The sequence below is a fragment of the Cydia fagiglandana genome, chromosome 7, assembly GCF_963556715.1.
Source record: "Cydia fagiglandana chromosome 7, ilCydFagi1.1, whole genome shotgun sequence".
Lineage (NCBI taxonomy): Eukaryota > Metazoa > Arthropoda > Insecta > Lepidoptera > Tortricidae > Cydia > Cydia fagiglandana.
This window is the reverse complement of record NC_085938.1, coordinates 16777481-16800199: the sequence shown is the minus strand read 5'-3', so window position 1 is coordinate 16800199 and position 22719 is coordinate 16777481. Positions and strand designations below refer to the sequence as shown.

Below are 22719 nucleotides of genomic sequence, written 5' to 3'. Positions count from 1 at the left end.
TCAATCCAAATATACATTTTGGTATCTAAATGCACGCACGATTACATGCACGGGCAATTGCTCGGAGGTAATTACTTGCGAGCGAAATGTACGCATGCAATGATAACAAAATGATAATTTTATTATCATTTATAGATCAAAATGTACGATTTGGCATTTACGTATATAAAAAAATATTATAAAAAGTCATTGTCGCGGGGACTTGATACGGATGCCAAATTTCATCGAAATCGGTTAAGTAGAAGTGGTCGAAAAATCGATTGCAAGATTTGAAGCACATATATGTACAAAGAAGATACGGGGTCTACATAAAACCGTTTAAAAAGGATTGATATGTAACTATGAATTTTCTAGAAACCAGGTATTAGTGCCAGTTACCGACTCAAATGGTCACTATATGTGCTCATTCGGATGCGTCAGTGCCATTCACTATGCAAGTGCTAGAGGGCAAACCTCATAGAAAGGTTAATAATATTATTTGCTTACCTTACGGCATCCATTACTTCAAAGAAGTTACTATGTAATATTACTGTGCTATGAGGGTTGTAAATAAGTAAATTACTGACCGTTTGGGTAGCTACAATCTTATAGTGATCACCTTGAAGACTGAAAAAGACATAGGTTTTGCATTGCAACTATATACTATAGGTACAAAACGACCCTGAACATGGAAAATGGGTCAGTACGGGAACTTCAACCCCTGAAACCCTCTTTGTATTACCTATGTGTGCCACTTGGTAGTCTTCGTATCTTTTTATAGTGTCTAGAAACTTTTGCTCGTCACTGTGACAAGTGTGAAATTGGCACCGTAAACTTCTACAACATTGCCCAAATGCGCACCATGCTAATGTTTGGTAGGCAACATAGAAGAAGAAGATTGAAGAAGATTAAATAGTTAATTGCTACGACCGACCATGGGTTCGACATATAAACGTCCACATTTTTTCTAAATTTATTTAAAAGTAAGGTATTCAACTTTAACAATGTAACTTGTTAAAATAAATAGCATAAAGCAAATGGATGCTAAAGCATAATATATATATTATTTAGGTGTCACTCAAGTCAAATGGAGACACACAATTCAATATATTAATAATAAATACATAGCTACCTTTAGCCGTTTCGACAAATAATCGTTCTTGCATTGACCTAAGCTAAACCTTCATTTTACTAAGCAATTAGACATTGTTTTGAAGATTTAACGACATTATGTTTTACCCAATGATTATATATTTATTTTCGTAATTGTTAAACATAGTAGGGTTTGTGGTAACGGCGTTTTGGCGCTCATATATTTTCACATTGATAAAGGGCCCACTCGAATGAGAGTGAAAATTTGTGAAGTATGGTGGCCACGTGCAACGCGTGGCGTTCGTTACTTACAAGCCATATTTAATTTTAAAAAACATTATATTTATATCATACCAATCTGAGAAAATTTTGCAAAAACTAATTAGTGCGAATGAAATAGCATCGGATTCAAAAAGAGTATTGTATTAAAAAATGAAAATATGTAATGCCTCTAAGATAACTGGTTAGACAGGGCGGGCAGAATAATTAATTTAAATTTACCGTGATGTTTGCATTGAAGAACCTTCGTTGACGCATAATATGACGAAGAATGCTGACATTTTGACGCAAATCTATCGAGGCAAGTCAAAAAGTACCATTGGCGTAAGAGTTCTATAGTAACATACGCCCTTTTGACTTAGGACTTAGACCTCAGCAATGCGATTGTGCGGCATTAAGTTTACCTACATTTGAAGACGAAGCGACATACTCGGAGCACGGAGCATAAATAATTGCTGGGCCTAGCTTTAGCCTTCGCGGTTCAATAGCTTAGAAACAAAATAGCCCTTATTTACGAGACTTAAGATTAGGCCTGAGTTACACTTGTAAGTTTTACTTACGTAAGTAGGGACAAAGCTATTTGTTAGAATGAGATAACGATATTCATCTCTCATTCTGTAGTATAGCCGTGTCCCTACTTACGCAAGTAAAACTTACAAGTGTAACTCAGGCCTTAGTGTTACTTGTGATAATTACATATTGTGTGTCACATTTGCCTGTTCAACCAACTCTAGGAGAAAGACCTAGTGACCTATATGTCTCGCTTCGTTTGACGAACTGTCTGGCCTAGTCGATAGTGATTCTGCCTATGAAGCGGATGGTCCCAGGTTAAAATCCTAGTATGGGCATTTATTTGTGTGATGAGTACGGATATTTGTTTCTGGTTCACCCGTGGGTATTTTTATATATTTAATTATTTTTTTATAAATATTTATTTATTATTTATAAAGGACACTTTGTACATTTATACGAATAGAGTTAGACCAAAGAAGTCTGGGGGCCGATTTTTGAATTTCGATAGCTCGATTTCGTCACTCGAAAATCGGTGGAAAACGGCGAAATGCTAATTTTTGAAATACGAGCGATCGAAATTTGGAATCTATTGGTATTGGCCACTCGATTTCAATTCTATTAGCAGAATTTAAATGCCTAGTAGTGGAGATATTATTTAACGAAATACACGAAATCGAGTGGTCGAAATTAAAATCGGCCCCCTACAGCGTTTTTGATAGCCCACGCAGTGCAACTGTTATTTATACGTCATAATTTCATAGAAGTTTGACGTTTAGAGTAACACTTACACTGCGTGGGCTATCAAAACCGCTGCAGACTTTTCTTGGTCTAGCTCTATGTAGACTTGGGATATATGTAGTTCAAAAGCCTAACTCTTACACCACGTTACGAGATCTAAATTATTCTTACCCTTGACGAATTTTTATTCATAATAAACGCCAATCTTTAGATAAAATTTATCATATTTATCTCAAAACTCTCGACGGTTACGATCATAACAAGACTGTTATTATTTTAAGACGCCACAAATGATAGACCTGCTTTGAGGAGTGCCACGGCAAAGAAAACCACTGAACTTTGACACATAGGCGGTTATATTTAGTCCTATGGCGCATCGTAGGTACAGCTCGTCGGATGCAACTTTGAGCATGAATTTATAGAAAATGGAAGTGAACTCTTAGTATAGGATTGAAATTAATTATACCTATCAAAAAGTTAATAGTCGCAAAAGTGCATAAGTCGACTTAGGTAGCCCAATGTAGGTAGCCCAACTCCCCTCAACTTAGCTTCGGTATTGGCACACCCCGGACACTGGCGATCAAATGTATGAAACAAACGCGTCCCTACGCGCACAGCTAAGCTCGTGTAGGTGAACGCGTACTATGCTTGTGTGAGTGAGATAAGACGCGCGAGGGTTCTCGCCATTTTGTTGTCAAGTTCGATGACCTCAGTGACTCAAAGCTCATTGCACGAATTAGGAATAAATAAGAATCGTATTATGCTGTAAGGTGGGTATCTAAGCTCGATTTATACAATAGTTTCCTACCTATTTTGAATCAGTATAAACGAAGTAACAAAATTTTTGTAAGGAAATCAGGCCACCAAAATTTAGGGTATTCAAGATAGTTCCTGAAGGTGGGGTAGCGAGGTTAATTGAAACACTAAATTTACTAACACGATTATATTATAAGTACATGGAAAATTGTCAGGTGTTACATGACTGATGGTTAAGGCGAGACTAACTTACATATAGCGGGGGGGCCCGCACTGTAGCCGCGGGCACTGCCTAGTCAGCTCATATCGCGGTACACGCGCACTTGAATATGAGCTGACTTGGCAAATGTCCCTATAAAAATATTACGTAAGTTGAAAACATGATTTTTTGTTCATATAGATATTGTGTTGTTTTCAGTGTGAACTGATAGGTTTTTTAAATATTTGAATATTTTACGTGGCCTCCGCTCTGCGCACCGCGTCGTCGCGTCCTTGCCAGCCGGTAACTGTGAGGTAACCGAGAGCGGGTGGGCGGCACTTTCAACGGGAGGCAGGGAGTGTCCATACTGTACGTTACTACTCTTTATCTACGCACATATCATTAATGCTCTAAAATGCATTCAGAAACCATAGGAAATGACCAGCATTATGACAACCAATTTTACTATGAGTACTTTCCTATCTGTGGTAGTAGGTAAAATGTGTACTTTAAAGTTATAACTTTATAGATTTTTGTAAGGTTATGTGTTTAAATTTGGAACAGCTGTCAAAACTCAAGTGGGTGTCTATTCTAGTATCCATAGATATTAAAACAATTATCGATACGAAACGTTAATTTAGTATATTTTTTTAATATAAACCGTACGACATTTTGTCTCGAGTGACATGAGAATAAGGACTTCATTCGTTTGTCTATGAATTAAAAAAAAACTACGGATGCGTGACATGTGTGAAAAAAGTTTTCATTTACCGCCATTTGACGTACAGTTTATCTTTTAATTAGTTTTAGGTATAAAATTAATTTGTTTTGTTGTTTTTAAACAAATTTTAAGCAATTTTCATGTAAAATTAGTGATAAAAAGATATTTAAGGAGACGGCACCTCTCAAATCTGCGAGTTCCGCCAGAGAGCAACGATGGATGTCGGCTGAAATATGAGGTTAGTGAATGTATAAAAGAAGGTAATTATATGTGTGTAGATAAAGTAGTGTATGTAACTGTACATAATTAGGCATTAAAACACTCGTGTTTTAATGCCCTTCATTATGTAGCAGTCACATAAACTACTATTATTATACTGTGGTATTGGCTTAGCTAAGAAAAAACCAACTCTACGATTACCATCCTTATATTCTCAATTTGAATGAAGTCGGTTAAAAACGTAATGGGATGTAAATAGGTTAGCACTCATATTTTTTTTCATATAGGTAATTATGAACTTCTGACAGTAACTGGCAAAGTGACTGGAAAAAGATATTCCGGTCGTAGAAAGACATCACGGCTGCGTACCATCCGAGAATCAGATGAGCTTTTCATGCCGAAAATTACGAGAATTATGTGGAGTTGACTGCCACCTTTACTATTCGGATAGGCACTAAAAGACAGATAGATAGATGGATAGAGAGAGAGGGAGTCCGATGTCCGATCCAAAGTTTTTATTGAAAATGATGGAATGCTCCTTGACCGTGTTTTGCGTGTTGCGTCAGAGAATAAAATAATAGTACTAGATGCAGAAGACTAACTATCTAACAAAACGCGTCTGTTACGATCAGGCCGCGTAGCCAAGATGCCAATCGCTTACGCTCCGTAGCGATCGAAACGCAACTGTCACTGTCACACTAATACGGAAGAGTGATAGAGAGACATAATGCTTTTCGTTGTCGAAGCGATAGCGATTGTAACCTTGGCTAGGCCGGCAGGACAGATAAGGCCGCTAGGTGGCGACAGCGCCACGCGCGGCTTATGGCTAGCCACCAAAATTTGTGTGGAACGGATGTACTTTTAGCTACCTGTAGCAAAGCGACGAAATCGCGGAGTGAGCCACGCCTGGTTGCGTCTTCAACGGGCTATACATCTGCGAGTGCAACGGTGTCATCTGGGCGGGTCCGCGGGTATTGGCTCACTTCCCCGCTCAATTACCTTCCCGTGAACTCGGTTAGCATTTAAATCTTACCTCCACTATCAAGATTGCTATAAAACTATATGCACTTTATTTTTTTAGCGATTATTTAGGAACTATGTAGCTTCGACCTCTTCTGCGTAAATAGAATAAGAACATCCATGTCCCTATTTTAAAGCAAATAGAGTCCCCCATTTTCATCCCCTCAATCAAAGGATGATTACCGGGGCAAAACATATCCTAAGTATATCCAAAATTTCAAAATACAGGCAGACATAGTAACTTCACATTTTTAATAATGTAGTGTATTATAGAAATAAGCCAGTCATATTCCTCTTGGCTGTGTCTTAAGTCCGTATAGCCCTCATGATAGCTGACCTTTGGTAGGATGGCACTGGAAGAAGAAGATAAGAAAACAATAAAAAACGTAACATAATTAGATAGCGTTCCGACCAATCGTATTCGAGAAATAATAAATAATAATAGACGCAATAATCCCATATTTGCATTTACTCCAGTTGACCTTACCTATATACTTTACTACCAGTATTACTTATCACGAGTATTACAAATCTTCTTCTTCCTCGCGCTATCCCGGCATTTTGCCACGGCTCATGGGAGCCTGGGTTCCACTTGACAACGAATCCCGAGAATTGACGTAGGCACTGTTTTTACGAAAGCGACTGCCATCTGACCTTCCAACCCAGAGGGGAAACAGCGAGTATTACAATTACATATAATATTTATAAATTTTATAATCCAATAACATTAAGTCCTAACAAGTGATCCAATTATATTTTAAGATAAATGATCAATGACTAAGGGCCCGATTCGGATTTTGAAATAGACATCTATTAGACATCTTTTAGATATCATCAAGATACGATAACGATATGTTTATCTAACCTGTCAAATTTGACATTTGCGCGATTCTGGAGATACTCTTAAACGATTTCCACAGGATATGACTTAGAGATCCAATTCACATCTAATAGATATCTTACTCTATCTAACGTAAAAGTGACATTGGTTGCCCGCATTGCGCTGCAAAAGAGAACTAGTTGATATCTAAACTATAACGTATCTAGAATGGATCTAGTACGTGTCGTCTCTTGTGAATATCTTGAAGTTCGAATACGGCAGTAAGTGATTTTCCAAACAGGGAACATAATAAAGCAGGGCATGGTAAAGGTCGGGCCAGACGCACCGCTTCGTTATCGGTCACATGTCAGGTTTACAGGCCCATTGTAGCCCAGTCAATGAAGATCTAATTTCGGTTATATTCTCTTTTGTATTTAGTCACGTCTGGTCTTAGTTTTTGATATAAAGGATGACTCACGCTAGACCGGAGTCTCGTTTGACACGCCGTGGAAGACGGACGCATCTGTGCAAGCCTATTCATCCCTTAAAATTCTTAAACGCCGAGACGAAACAATAGATCGCGCAGATGTGATGCAACTGACCAACTCACACCGACGCGACGATCTATGTTCCCTGACGTGACCTAGCCGCTTTATAGCTACTCATTTTCGCGATTGATATCAATCTTGACGAGTGTGTACTGTGCAGTGTTTTTACATATATAGATAGATATTTTTCCACGTGTGTCTGTGTGTGTGTGTGTATGCAGTGTGTGTGTACCTATCAACAGTGCGTGCGACATAAGCTGACATCAACAACATGCGCCGTATAACTGGGCTAGTCTAGTGACTCCGGTGAGATTGTTCCGATTTGCATATACCTACTATAACCATGCATGAATATTGCTTAAGGGTTGAGGCAGCAGTGCTCTTTACTTGAGTTTAAGGATCGCCGCACTCGCGTTCTATATACAATTTCCCAACCGAATCACCCTTAGGGTCCGATGCGAGATGTTTTGCGCATACGCACCGTGTTCTGCAAAGATTACCTCATTGCGTCATTTGCGTCTAGTTACACGTAAATATTAGGTATTACATAAATTTAAGGGCCAATAACTTGCAATCGACACTGGCAGCAAATAGCAGGTCATTAGATTAGACAAATGTTTCAAAATACTGAATATACACAACTGGCATCTATAATGTGAATATAATGTATCGGCTACACGGGCTGCACTAAAAGTGAACACGTTCACGGATACACCTAAATTTCTCCAGCGATGTACGTATCAAACAAGTATCTCGTATACGCAGTACGCACCGTACTAAGGTAAACCTAATTGCTAATTTACTGTACATTAGGAGTGTTCAGAGTGTTTTTTATCGTAAGTTTCTTTTTATCTACGATCCTGAGAATATCAAGTCAATAAAACCAGGAGAAAGCAGCCTATAGCTTCGGCCATCTGGTGCTCAGACGTAGCTCGGGGGGCTTTGAATTACGGGAAACAATGGTGCAATAGTTTAGAAAATGGAGTTTAGAAAAAACAAATACGCTTCCCTTTAACGCATCTGTTGACCAAATAACCATAAAAAGTACAGGCCGCTAAATTGCACAAACGAGCCAAAAGGTTTTTTGTTAGCATTCCCGGACAAAGGCAACCAAGCCTAATGTTTGTTTAAGTGTAATATCTGTACAATCTTTGGACCCATAATATTTCTTACATTCTTAAATTAGTGACTTGTTTATTAAAGTGACAGTGTCTATGTATTTTTATTTGTGCTAGCAGTGTCTGCAGGCTATATGCAGTGCCAAATTAATTTGAATGTCCGTTGAGCAACCAGATCCGAGTGTAATCAAACATAAACAATCATCGAAGTGTTATTTTGGACTTGCAAATCATTTCTAGGTGCTACGTGAAAAACTGTATTAGCACAAGAACAGAAATAAATGATCACTTTTCTAAGCGTGACCTGACAACTTACAAATCCCAGTAGTACCTAAGTACTAAGTCTTGGCGCATCCATCCATCCTTGGCGCGTCGGATATTAATGAACGATACGGATATTTATGCACATGAATGCAACAAAAGAGAACATACCTACCGATGACAGTATTTAGTGCATACGTATGAATAATATTTGGTGGTGATTCTATTTTGTTAGCTTAAAACATAGGTGTTCGAGTATTGCTTAGTGTTTTGTCGCGTTCTTGCAGTGTTGATTGATAAGCGTGATTAATTCTTAGTATTGTAGTATGTACCTAGTTGTATTAATTCGCACACACCGTATATTGGCTATCTGAAGAAAAGAACCTTGAGACAATTATTTTAGGACAAGAGAGACACTGAACGTCGTCCGTTAGGTACAACCTTAATATGCACATAATACATGGAAGCGGAGTTAAACATAGTGATCGCGCCTGAGATAGCAAAAATGGGTGGGTAAAGTTGAAAATTTCGTATTTATCTAAGATTAGTTAACCCTCCAATGGGAGTGCATTTACAGCGCGCTACGGCGTATATCCAGGATATTATGGAACAAGCAGTCAACACACTGAGACAAATGTTACGGATTGAAACCGAACCGGACGATCACGAGCTCACGAAACGCTAAGGACAATCTCCACGCAAACTCGAATATTTACATAGCGCGGCATCGCCATTACCGCCATCATCCATTCCGCTATCATACAAAACCCCTACTGTACAGAAGAAACATTGTCTGGAGACTAGCAAGGCTCAAAGTTTTGGCTCTCGCAAGTGACAACGGACAGTGGGTAAGAAACTTAAGAAAATACGAAAGCCATATATTAGAAAAAGACCTTAAAGAAAGTCAATCACGAATTCATGAAAACTGTTAATACCGAAGTCCCAGCCTGATGAGAACGACAGACCAGTGATTGAACAACTCACGGGAAAATTACAATCGGCTTCACAACAAACCTAAGAACAACGAACGCTACTTAATCGCAGTCACCATCCCTTCTTACCTACCTATATATTTACACTAGTATTTATCTACATATCTTCCTTACACTGGGCACGATGCTGGTATTCGGTCTGGTTCTTCTACTCCCGTCAAGTCCTATCCTCGACTGCACACGCCCCACACTCCCCACCTGTATTATTGGCTCGCCGGTGTCTCGGGCAGGACCCTCCAGTTGAGCATGCCGGGGCGGCTGATGATGGGAGGAATACGCGAGTAGGCCCGAATACACGCCCTGGCTCGGAACAGGTTTGTCTGGACGGAGATTGTTAGCGTACCGTAGCATACGTCTCTGACCGACTGCCTGGATCGTGCCAGCGCGTGTATTTGAGCAAGCTCGACGAGCCTCTCCGTCCCTCCCTCTCCGGTGTGACCAACGCTTCTGCGTCCTTGCAGCAGAACTGCTGGCTGGCGCAGTCACTTAACGGTAACGGTATAAAGGATGACTCACGCTAGACCGACCCGAGCCCGGGCCGAGGCATCGGACACGTCATTTTCTATGATGGCTGATCGGTGATCACGTGGTAGGTACTGTCCATAATAAATAAAAATATTCTTAAAAAATATTATGGACCTAAAGCTAAATTTATCATCATGGAAAAGTTTTAACAAAGGTTCGTAGGTACTCTTACAGGTTATTTGTTTTATTTTGTACCAAAGTCACAACACAATTATAAAATTTGAATGCCCTCAGAAAAGACGTTAACATGTCCATTCTCACATGCTAGAATATAAAAAAAAGTCATTTATTGTCGCAACAAAACTTACAGCAACAAATTTGAACAAATCGAACAAAGAGAAAACAAAAAAGGTTACAGGTTATATAATAAGGTTAAAGTCCAATAGGGTTGTTGACTGTATATAAAATATAGAATATATGTAATATATTTAATTAACGACGATACAAGGAGAAGGTAATTTTAATGTCAAAATAAATGGTGTAAATGCTGTCAGATGAATCTCTAACTTAAGGTGGATGTCTAGGGATGGGATGCCGATTATCAGCCAAAAGATGGCGTCACTGTGCACGAATTGTGGATTTTCACTATTTCTCCCAAAATACAAAGTTTCATAAGATGTGTTGATATGTGCGAAAACTATAAAAAATACTACATCCAAATCGAGACATGTTCAACTCAACATTGTCTCATTTCGTTATTACCGGAATCCAACTGCAAAATATTGCAATTTCTTGCATTCACGCACACTTACGTACTTAAAGTCACCTTAAAGTCAGTGTCAAATGTCAGCAGATTCGTAATGTTACAGTAAAGTAACCTAGAGGGCGCAGCGGATGAAATGTTTATTGTTGAAAAAAGATTGGAAATTAAATAATAAATTCTTGTTTGAGCAACGATTAAGAATTACAAGGCATTCAGAAGCAACTAATGTTTTCGACCATCAACTGTCATGTGCTACTTAGTGGCACCCGTAGCCTCTATTTTGAAAAAAATCTGATTGTAGCTAAGATACATGGTTCAAACCCCGACAATGCCAGTTTTTTTTTATTTTATAATTTTAGCATTCTCTTTTGAATTATTTTAAGCGTATGTTATTCTTCGAAACTAAACTTACGTGAGTAAAATATTTTCAGTATTTTAATTATTTTTTAATAATATTATGGGAAGATTTATAAAAGTATTTTTATTTTCCGGTTTTCAAAGGATATAAATAATGATTAAAATAATTAAAAAAAAGTCATGCATGAGGCTAATTAGGATCGCAGAATAGGTACATAAGAAGTCAACTATCGACGAAGTATAGCTGGTCAAGCAGATCTTGTCAGTAGAAAAAGGCGGCAAATTTGAAAAATGTAGGCGCGAAGGGATATCGTTCATAGAACATTTGGATTTCGCGCCTTTTTAGGGTTCCGTACCCAAAGGGTAAAACGGGACCCTATTACTAAGACTTCGCTGTCCGTCCGTCCGTCCGTCTGTCACCAGGCTGTATCTCACGAACCGTGATAGCTAGACAGTTGAAATTTTCACAGATGATGTATTTCTGTTGCCGCTATAACAACAAATACTAAAAACAGAATAAAATAAAGATTTAAATGGGGCTCCCATACAACAAACGTGATTTTTGACCAAAGTTAAGCAACGTCGGGAGTGGTCAGTACTTGGATGGGTGACCGTTTTTTTTTGCATTATGGTACGGAACCCTTCGTGCGCGAGTCCGACTCGCACTTGCCCGGTTTTTTTACTGACAAGATTTGCTTGACCAGGTATAAAATAAAAGTTTCCAAAATTTTATTGAAATGATATACCTACATGAAATAATCAAATACAACACATTTACTTAAAATAACTTTTAAAATAAGGCATATAAAATTACCAAAAAGATGAAACAAAATAAATAAATAAATACAAAAAGAAATGAGTCTTTGTTCGTGGTTTGAACCCTGTCATGCTGTTCAACTTGTTAAACTTATACTCAGTAGCTAAAAGCCACTAGACCATTTGACCATAGTAGACCGGGCGAAAAATGCCTTCTTATTTAAGTAACCCATTACTGTCAAAAATATCAAGTTTAAATTGATTTGAAATATAATTTTTCATTGTCGACTTATTGACATCCAAACGTTGCGAGCATGTTGTACTTTAAACCATTTGGCAACGTCGCACGCGGGGAAATCTTCTGAAAATGTATGTCCTTTTATATTTTGATATTTATGGATATATGAGGATTCTTCTACTTATGTTGCAAATTGATTAAATTATCGAGAGAAAAATGCTAATGCAAAGAAAACAAGAAATATCCGTTTCATTTCTCATGCTATTGATTCGGTTAAATTGTGTTCTAATGTATGGGGAAGACAAACTAATTATAGCCAGCCTTTTATGAATGTAGTATGATACCATAGGGTATGGTGCTTTACGCACACTAGCGTCCCTTCCCCTCCCCCTGACGCAACCCCTCCTTTTTGCATGAAATATGTCCCGGTTCACAGTTTTTTACATTTTTTGAGGAAAGAATATATTTTAGGAAAAAAGTGTCAATGAAAGAAATAATCCTTTCATATTTAGAGACAAAAATGTCCTATAAACTTTTTTGAAATGCGGCTAGTTTCAGAGTTAATACCAATTTAAAAAAATAAAACAAGTTTTTATTGTTACATAGTTCAAAACGCCTTTTTGATGGCGATGTTGTTACTATGGGATTTAGTCTAAATATCCTTATTGATATGTCAAAAAGTGACAGTTAAGTAACACGTTGCAAAAACTATGTTTTACGAAAAAAAAGTAAAAATCCATGTTAACTGACAAGTTTACCAATAACATTTACTTTTTATGTACATACATATATTATATATTCAAAAAATTAAAAAATGGCGGCCAAGTGCGAGTCGGACTCGCGTTCCAAGGATTCCGTATATTACACAATTTTTAACAATGTATTTTTTATTTTATTTATTTATTTATTTAGATATTTAATTCAGGGAACAAGGCCCATATTACAAATACCTTACAGACTAACATACATATGTATTTTATAAACTTAAAACTAAACATTATTTATGCGAAACGTGAGTGAAATCTTTAAAAAATCCGTAGGAGTCGGATCAAAAACTGTAATTAAGTCCGACTCACGCTTGACTGTACATTTCTAATAGGTTTTCCTGTCATCTATAGGTATAGACCTATTTTATGTATTCTTTCAAAATTTTAAACCTAGTAGTTTCGGAGATAAAGGGGGAGGGGGGAATAGTCATTTTTTGCCTATTTTCTTGAATAACTTCTAAACTGTTTATTCGAAAATTATAAAAAATATATATTTGAGACCCTTACAATAAGCTCTTTCATTTGATATGTAACATGATATAGTTTGAAAATTTTTATTTTTTAATTTTTTCATTTACCCCCCAAAAGTGGCCCCCATGTTTAAAATTCATTTGTTTACAAACTTACATATGTGTACCAGATTTCAACTTGATTGGTCCTGTAGTTCCGGAGAAAATCGGCTGTGACAGACAGGGTAAGGGTTCCGTTTTTTCCTTTTGAGGTACGGAACCCTAAAAACAATAAAAAAAATTGTTTTCGGCGAAATTGACCTAAAGTCATACAAACATATTTCCTTCTTTTAATTTGACCTCAGAAATAAAATCTTTCGCATTTCTTGAGGACACCTTGTATAATAAGTGTTATAAAATGAATATAACCTTTTTGACTAAGAATTTAATAAGGAACTATTTCTTTCATTGACACTTTTATCCTAAAATGTATACATGAGGTCAAAAAAAAGGAAAAGATGTAATATGTGTTTAGGTCAATTTCGCCAAAAAAAAATTTTGTTTGGTTTTTTTTTTTAATTTTATGAATGAATTTGTATATAAAAATTAAATGCTATTGGTAAACTTGTCACTTAAAATGTTTTTTTTTCGTAAAACTTAGTTTTTGCAAAGTGTTACTTGTCACTTTTTGACATATCGATAAGGATATTTAGACTAAATCCCATAGTAGCAACATCGCCATCAAAAAGGCGTTTTGAACTATGTAACAATAGAAACTTGTTTTTTTTTATTGGTATTAACTCTGAAACTAGGCGAATTTCAAAAAAGTTTATAGGACATTTTTGTCTCTAAATGTGATCAGGAATACGCTGTTAAAATTATTCGGTTTCCTCATGTTACACCGTGTATAATAAATGAGTTTCGAACCCTAAGTAAAAACTATTTTATTTCGAATTTTGACAAGCTAATACATGAATTAGGTGCATCATATAAAAAAAATGAATATGACCTTTTTTATTAAGAGTTTATTAAGGATTATTTCTTTCATTGACACTTTTTTCCTAAAATGTATACTTTCCTCAAAAAATGTAAAAAACTGTGAACCGGGACATATTTCATGCAAAAAGGGTGGGTTGCGTCAGGGGGAGGGGAAGGGACGCTAGTGTGCGTAAAGCACCATACCCTAAGGTATCATACTACATTCATAAAAGGCTGGCTATAATTAGTTTTTCAAAAAGCACAATTTGACCGAATATATGAAAGAGGGTCATTGTTGTTGTAAAAGGTGTGCAGGAAATGATACGTTTCTGCACTAGAGCAGTTTAGGTTCCAATTCCAAGTACGATTTTATTATTCTTTTTACAATAAGCAATTGAAATTTGGGTATAAATGGATTTGTTATACAATTTCCATTCTGATATTTGACTCCCCATTCCATAAATTACTTTTGGCCAAATTGTTAATTGAAAATACCTACTCTCAAAAATACCTACTATAAAAATGTATTTAAAAAAACACATGCATTTTACTTTCCTCGTATGCGAAATGAAAAGTAGAGTGTTTTAACTCGGGTGAAAGGCAGCATTTTTGAAAAAAAAACCAGGCAAGTGCGAGTCGGACTCGCGCACGAAGGGTTCCGTACCATAATGCAAAAAAAAAACAAAAAAAAGCAAAAAAAAAAAAACGGTCATCCATCCAAGTACTGACCACTCCCGACGTTGCTTAACTTTGGTCAAAAATCACGTTTGTTGTATGGGAGCCCCATTTAAATCTTTATTTTATTCTGTTTTTAGTATTTGTTGTTATGGCGGCAACAGAAATACATCATCTGTGAAAATTTCAACTGTCTAGCTATCACGGTTCGTGAGATACAGCCTGGTGACAGACAGACGGACAGACGGACGGACAGCGAAGTCTTAGTAATAGGGTCCCATTTTACCCTTTGGGTACGGAACCCTAAAAATATCATCTACTAATGTTATTGTTATGCACAAGCAGAAGATATTATAGAATCTTGTTTATTTACAAGAAGATGACATTTTTCTCCACATACCTATATATTTTTGAGAAAAATATAGCTAGGTATTTTAGTTTAAAAATCATTGTTACAATAAATATAGGCTTTTCCAGAGAACATTTACCGAAAAGAAAGCAGAATTCACAAGGGTTTTCGGTGGACGACCGTAACGCGAATGATTGTTTGGACTGACCTTTCTATAAATATATAAATGTATTTTATTGTGTAATAATCATAATAATTATTAAGTTATATTAAATCTGGGAATGAAATTATATCAGAAAGGAGATTCTTAAATGAGTAGGTATACTCGTAACATGCTTTGTGCATTAAATATACCTCCCTCTATTGAGTGAAAATAAAACAAAATACACAGGTAATCTGTGTTACGGTTTTAAAGTGCCATCTGTTACACCTTTGACAAATTAAAAATGATTACTTGTCAAATGAAGTCGCCATGTTAGAATTACACCGATACTATAAGCATCACTCACACAAACAAGCAATGAGGCAAAATTTTACCAATATTCAAAGGCTTTTTTCTTAATAATTTTAATCAAAATCTAGTATTTTTTACGTTAAGCGAAGACAGAAATGTATATACTACCCAAACATTACATATACAAGTGAAGAAACCCTATATAATAGGAGCTAGGGTGCCAAGAAAGTTGTATGAAAATCGAGCAAGGAGAACCACCTTAAGTAACTGCAGTTTTTTCAAAAGACTACATTGTGAAGTTCAATTAAAATTGGTTTAACGATTCAGCAACGTGCTTATGATAATTATTGAAGTTTGTAACATATGCCGTTGTTGTGATAAAAAATGCTTTTATTTTATCTCGAGCTTGTGTGCTGATGATAACCTTGAGGGGTGTATCTTACGGAGCATCATAATGTTCGACCTACTTTATGCGGCTTTAGCAGCCCAATGCCTCTGTTGATTGGAGTACAGGTTCTTCTCGGTATTAATCACAGAGCGACTGTACGCCGATATATTAATGTTGTTCTGAGTCGCAAATGCTAAGGTCGCAATGGACTGCATAGCATAGCGACGTCGAGAGGTGAAGAGCGCTGTCACGTCACTCAAATGAAACAATAGGATGTACCAGTAGGCTTAGCAAAGGAGCGCCGCGACAGTAATTAATAAATACAGTTAGAAAAAGATGAGTAGCTGTATTCGGACTTCAAGATATTCACAAGAGACGACACGTACTAGATCCATTCTAGATACGTTATGGTTTAGATATCAACTAGTTCTCTTTTGCAGCGCAATTCGAGCAACCAATGTCACTTTTACGTTAGATAGAGTAAGATATCTATTAGATGTGAATTGGATCTCTAAGTCATATCCTGTGGAAATCGTTCAAGAGTATTTCCAGAATCGCGCAAATGTCAAATTTGACAGGTTAGATCTTAAACATGTCGTTATCGTATCTTGGTGATGTCTAAAAGATATCTAATAGATATCTATTTTAAAATCCGAATCGGGCCCTAGGTAGTCTATCTCGCGGGAGAGATACTGCCCCTATTTTATTCTACTGAATCTTTCTCACTTTGTCCCGACATTTTGCTACGGCTCAATCATGGGAGCCTGGGGTCCGCTTGACAACTAATCCCCAGAATTGTCGTAAGCACTAGTTTTTATGAAAGTGACTGACATCTGACCTTCCAATCTAGAGGGTAAACTAAGCATTATTAGTCCGGTTTCCTCACGATGTTTTCCTTCACCGAAAAGCGACTGGTAAATATCAAATCATATTTCGTACATACTCGTAAGTTCCGAAAAACTCATTGCCGTTGGTACGAGCCAAGGTTTGAACCCGCGACCTCCGGATTAAAAGTCACACGCTCTTACCGCTAGGCCACCAGCACTATTTTCTTTTCTACTGTGTTGCTATTATTTTATGACAGGCGCTTACGATATACCCGACATAAGTATGTGTTACTTGAATTCTCGTGTTAATTTTCATGTTATTTCAGAAGGTCGTTTATAAATGGTAACTTTTATTGCGTTGGCTAGGTTCGTATACGAGTCACGTCCCAGTGCCACGACTAAAGCCAAATTGATTAGTCCTCAAAACCTTAGAGGATATAACATATAACCAAACTGAGTAGCGATTAACCGGCGTTCCCCTCTGTAGATAGTAGGCGGCAAATGGTCGTACACAATATTATATAGACTGACGTTTATCTGACATGGCTATTTTTTTACGTTACGTATACATTTGACGAGCCCCTCCTCGCAAAATTCGGCAGACTGTTTTGTACCGAAAACTACAGACAAGGCGTCTCCGTTTTGTTATATTCTCTAAGCGTAGAACACTCCTTTGAGACCAAAAACGTTCAGAAACTAGTTAACCACATAAATCAGTGCCATTGCATCATCGACATGAAAACATCAGCTAAGCGTGGGCTCTCCTCGACTCCGATAAAAACCAAGGGCGATCAGGTTCTAATGTGATCCGTCTTCTGTCGTTACATTATTGTCCTATTAGCATTCAAATTGCCATTCCTAGATGTTTATTCGTCTACTACCTATATATGGAGTTTGAATAACTTTGATCTGATAGCGCCCCACTCCCCAGTTTAGAACAAGCACCTTTGTTTTATAGTAGTTTTATAGTTAGTATGTTTTATTACCGATACGTATTTGAATATTGACTGTCTTAGTTTACTTTTACATTTTACTGAATTAAAGTTCGATTTAATAACTATAAAAATGTCGTATAGATTAATTATATATTTTGATAATAGATCGTCTTAAATATAATATATCTTACTTTAAGTAATTAATTTTCATAATTAGTCATTGAAGGGATGTTTACAAAAACAACGTAACTGACTACACTGGGTGACACCTGAAACGATTAACAATGTTCTTAAAAAAGTGTCAACCGCTCTAAGCAGTTATGTTGTTTTTGTAAACATCCCTTCAATTATTTACTCGTAATTATTGCCAGATAAGTACACTGTAAATCGTGTGATTTTCACTTATAATTACAGTTTATTTACTTTACTTCATTATGTCTATTTTATACCTTTTATATCACACTTAATCAGAAAGAATCATGCTGTTTTATGCATACAGTTACTGAATCGACTTGATTAATTAGGTAATTTAATATTTTATCAGGTCTATCTACTCTGCTATTTTCCAAATGTACCTAGTTAGCCAAACGCCGAAGTTAACGGCATTAAAAAAAATGTCATTACTTCCACGTCAACAATTTATTTTACTATGATGTAAATGATGTTAATGAAAAATGGGAACATTGTCAGAGAACATTCAAGGTTTAGGCAAATGAGCACCAGTCGGTTGGAAGCCATTTTCATCAGCCGTATAATCCACGCGGTACTTGACGCCGTCGTCCCCAATATATTCATAGAATCCCTTAGCTCTAGTGCCTCCACCATTTACAACTGGCTCGATATTCCCTGCTTCTTCAGCCGCGATACCGTTTTCTGTTTCGTAGAGATAATGGTATCCGTCCACATCGACTTCACTTTCTTGCCTGAGGATTTTTGCGCTGGGCTCATAGCCTGATCGTGAATAGACCACGGGTGCGTAGGAAGCTATAGGCCTGGGTTTCACTGAGTAGACGAAGGGCCGAGCTGATGGTACAACGGAGACGACTGATGGGCGGGCGGTCACCGTTGCTAGGGCTGAAGCGAAGGGTTCTACTTCGAGTCTGGAAAATATTATCTTTATTAGTTTACAGAACGAAACGACGAGGATAATGTTTTCCGTAGGACGGCAGAGGTAATTTTTCAAAATTAGTACTTAGGGCATACTGAAAATTCCTGGACTGGCCACTTAGAAAAAATTAGTCGTCTCATACCGGGTGTGGCCTGTAACACGAGCAAATAATTAAAACATACTCTGTACTCCTCAAACGGTGAAATTATGAAGTATTTAGACTCCCTATTTTTCATACAAAATAAATATTATCTTCAATAGACGCCATCGCCACGCCATATCATTGTGATTGACGTTGCTTGTCACGCCTTGTTACCTCCTTGTCACGCCTTAAACATAACAAAATTCGCAATACATTGCGTCTTAGAATAAACTTTAAAGTGTATTAAAAATCAAACCACAAGTTATTTTTAAAAGTCGTTAAACAAATGTTCTACAGTAAAATTTTTTGCTCATATTACAGGCCACACCCGGTATATCAGAATGCAGACACTTTCAGTATGACCACCTATTACAAAGTCAATAAAACGTTAAAAGTATAAAGGTGCAAAAAAGTAACTGTTCACTCGTTTCAAGGAATGTAGTAGGTTATACTGTTACTGAACGGATTTTCATGCGGTTTTCATCTATCAATAGAGAGATTCTTGAGGAAGGTTTAAGTATATAATTAGTTTAGGTATACCCGTGCAAAGCCAGAGCGGGTCGCTAGTAATTTAAAAAAATAACAAAGATACTAACCCATTTAGCCCGTAAGATGAGAGCAGCGGTTGGTAGTATGGGTTGTACGCCTTCACATAAACTGGCTGGTACGCAGCGTAGATCGAATTGTATTTGCCATTTCGTCCGATCAGGCTCCGGTACCTAAATTATGTTTCAGTGTTTTAAAAGTTGCCAAATAAATTGTATCTCACCCTCTGCTAGTCAAAATACTTTAGTTTAATTCTGATTCTATTTTTAACAATGTATCGAAAAGTCTAAAACATTGTTGTCGTTTACATAATAGTATCAACGCCTACATACAATTGAAATTTCTTATCTAAACAAAGGTATCCATTAATTATAGAAACGCAATAAAAATAGCCCTTTAAATGAGTTGATATATCATAATGAATAGTAAAGCAAACATTTTCAAGTTTATATCATTTCCATTTGACTGAAATCACATGCCAATTTAATGATAGGTAATCTCAACAAGTTGCTAAGCCTATACTTAATACAAAGTACTTGAAGAACGTTGCTACTGCTTATTTAAATCAGGAAGTACTTAAAATACAATCACGATACCCACTTATGGATCCCTTTGTTTGACATAATTATTGAAAGTCATAATATACCTAATGATTTTCAGATTATCATTAGCCATAATTTTGAAACCGTTAACTTTTCAGCATTTTCGTAAGGTTATCCTATCGACCGGTTAGGTTAGGTTTGTTTTATGGCAATCCTGAAAAGTTATCCGTTTCTGAGAAAAACCAAATTATGACTAACGAAAATGCGGACAAACAATACATTATGACATAAAACTTTATAGGAAACAGTAGAGACCCTACTTACCGATTATCTAAAGCTGTGTACACACGGTACTTGGAGTCAGGGGATCCGTAGTACCGTCCCTCGTCGCCCGGGCGGTACTTGCCGTCATCCCCGTATAGCCCTGGCTTGTACTGACCATCGTCCTCAGCTACACTGAGGCCGAGTACAGCTATCACCACGAGGGACTAAGGGAAAAATGTTATTCACACACGGCGCGATTCGGGAAATTAATTAGAGATGCACTAGATATGAAATGGTAATCATATGTGACGTTCCACGGCAAAAGGTACCATTGCCCCAGCTGAATATTGGAGCGGCGTTAATAATAGCGTAAGCGCCAGCCGCCATAAGGTATCCTTTGCCATGGAACGTCACATATCTTTACTATTTCATATCTAGTGAATTGAATCTCTAATCCATGTCCCGAATCGCGCCGATTATCTTTGCTGGCGTAGTACGTACGGTCGAAAGTATTAATTTATGATCTATTTCTTACCTTTTCACAGTGAAAATCAATATGAAAGTCGCTAGAGACTTCATAGGTACTATGATCACTGTAACAAGGTACAAAATGGGTCATTCATTAAAACTTGACTGTACAAAATTTATGTATTACCCATCTTATAGGTACTAGTAGGCATCACAACACGAAGTTATTAATATTTCTTTATTTTCACTTTCACGTACAAATTTCCAAAGTTCTTAATTTTTTTTATTACCTAAGTATATTTTCGACGCCACTTTTTTTCCATCACATTTTACTTACCAAAATCAGCTTCATGTTATCAAAAGAACGCCTGAACCGAACGAAATAACTCGAATGATACAGTTTAAACGACCATCGGTTCTTTTATACATAGACCAAACTCGATAATGGATAGCCGAAGATATATGTCCAACTTGCAAAAATGGTAATTTTATTTGTTTTGCTGGCATTCGGCGCGACGAATTTGGGTTGATGCGTGATATATTAACCACGCCTATGGCCGAAAACTAGATCAAGTTGGGACCTTGTCGTCCTTCAAAAATTGTTATCGAAATGTTTGTGAAGCTTAAATGGCTATAATGGTGATTCCTTGTTATTAGCGAGCCTACTTATCTTAATATTATTTTTCTTACATAATTTAAAGTTAACGTTATGATTACCTATTATTAGCATTAATTGCAAAAAAATTACTAGACGTAATTAAGAAGCTGTGATTAGTCTTAAGTTAATTGATTCATTTATGTTACGAAAATTAACTATGGACATTGTATTGTATTGTATATTTTATTGTACTTAATACATACACATATAAGTCTATAGGATACGTAAAAAACTTAAGGTGCAGTGAGTTCAGAAAACGGAGTTTTTTAAAAGCCGTAGCTCTTTTTTGGATCACGATACAGCTGCCATACATTCAATTAGCAAACTTGAGGGCTTTTTCTACTGATTAGAGTGATTAGAATCCTAAGTTTTTGACTTTTGCTCGATAGAAAACGATCACGAACATAGGTCTAAAACGGACTTTCAAGATTCGTAACAATTTGTGCACAAAAGATAAAAATATGAAAACTGCTTCTAATAACGTTTGTATGCTTGAGCGACTACCAGGATTACTTTTTTTTTTAATTTCACATTCAATAAATAAGTTCCAAAATATGATATCAGCAGTTCCGTGCACGCAACTTCTTTGATCAGATGCCCGCTGGGCTCGGATCAAAGCACACGTATCGTAAATTTAATTAAAATGACAGTTGATTTTGGCATTTATTTCGACATTAAATCATATACATATACGAAAAAGTATACCAGTAGACAAATACTATTTAAAAAAACAGGGTAAATAATTATCATCAGATGGAGCTCGAGTCTCATCTTAGATTTGATTTGTTGGGGCATAATGGTTGAAAAAGGCAGTAAACTATCTTAAAACAATACGATTCCAATATCATTTAAGTAATTTGCTCCTTGAAACCCGGCTTAGAATGAAAAAAGTTTGAAGACTCATACTTACTGATTGGAATTAATTTTCATTATGCTGGTATTAATATTGCATACCTATTTGACGTACTTTTGTACGTCAACGTCAATGAACTGTGAAGACAATGTTGTGATCTTGTATTTATGTTACAGAACTTTTGATCTTCAAATATTACCTATTAATACGGAACATTATGTAAATATTTCGTGTACTACTTGAAAATCGTGCAGTGGTAAACCTGTTTTGTTGCTGTGAGGTCCGTCTAAGATAGATGTATAATGCGGTTACGTACTGTTCTGCAAACCTTCATGAAATCAAGAATAAATAAACGGCTACGGTCTAGACTCAGTCCTAGCGAGTTTTTGCGGCTTGTGAGGCCGATATATACCTACTGGCCTACGAGGCTTACAGCCCAAAATCGCTGCGGCCTGGATTGTGATTGCCTGTGTATCGAGTGT

The 22719-nt window shown here is 36.7% G+C and overlaps 1 protein-coding gene across 1 annotated transcript; it reads right to left on the bottom strand.

The window, feature by feature from the left end:
• Positions 1 to 18334: 18334 nt before the first annotated feature.
• On the bottom strand, positions 18335 to 21118 carry LOC134666240 (larval cuticle protein LCP-30-like). The gene is made up of 4 exons (XM_063523392.1): positions 21064 to 21118; positions 20319 to 20482; positions 19503 to 19625; positions 18335 to 18756 (listed from the first exon to the last, which is right to left on the bottom strand). The coding sequence occupies exons 1-4, from the start codon at positions 21076 to 21078 to the stop codon at positions 18354 to 18356; spliced, it is 705 nt and encodes a 234-aa protein (XP_063379462.1). The 5' UTR covers positions 21079 to 21118; the 3' UTR covers positions 18335 to 18353.
• Between the last annotated feature and the right edge of the window lie 1601 nt (positions 21119 to 22719).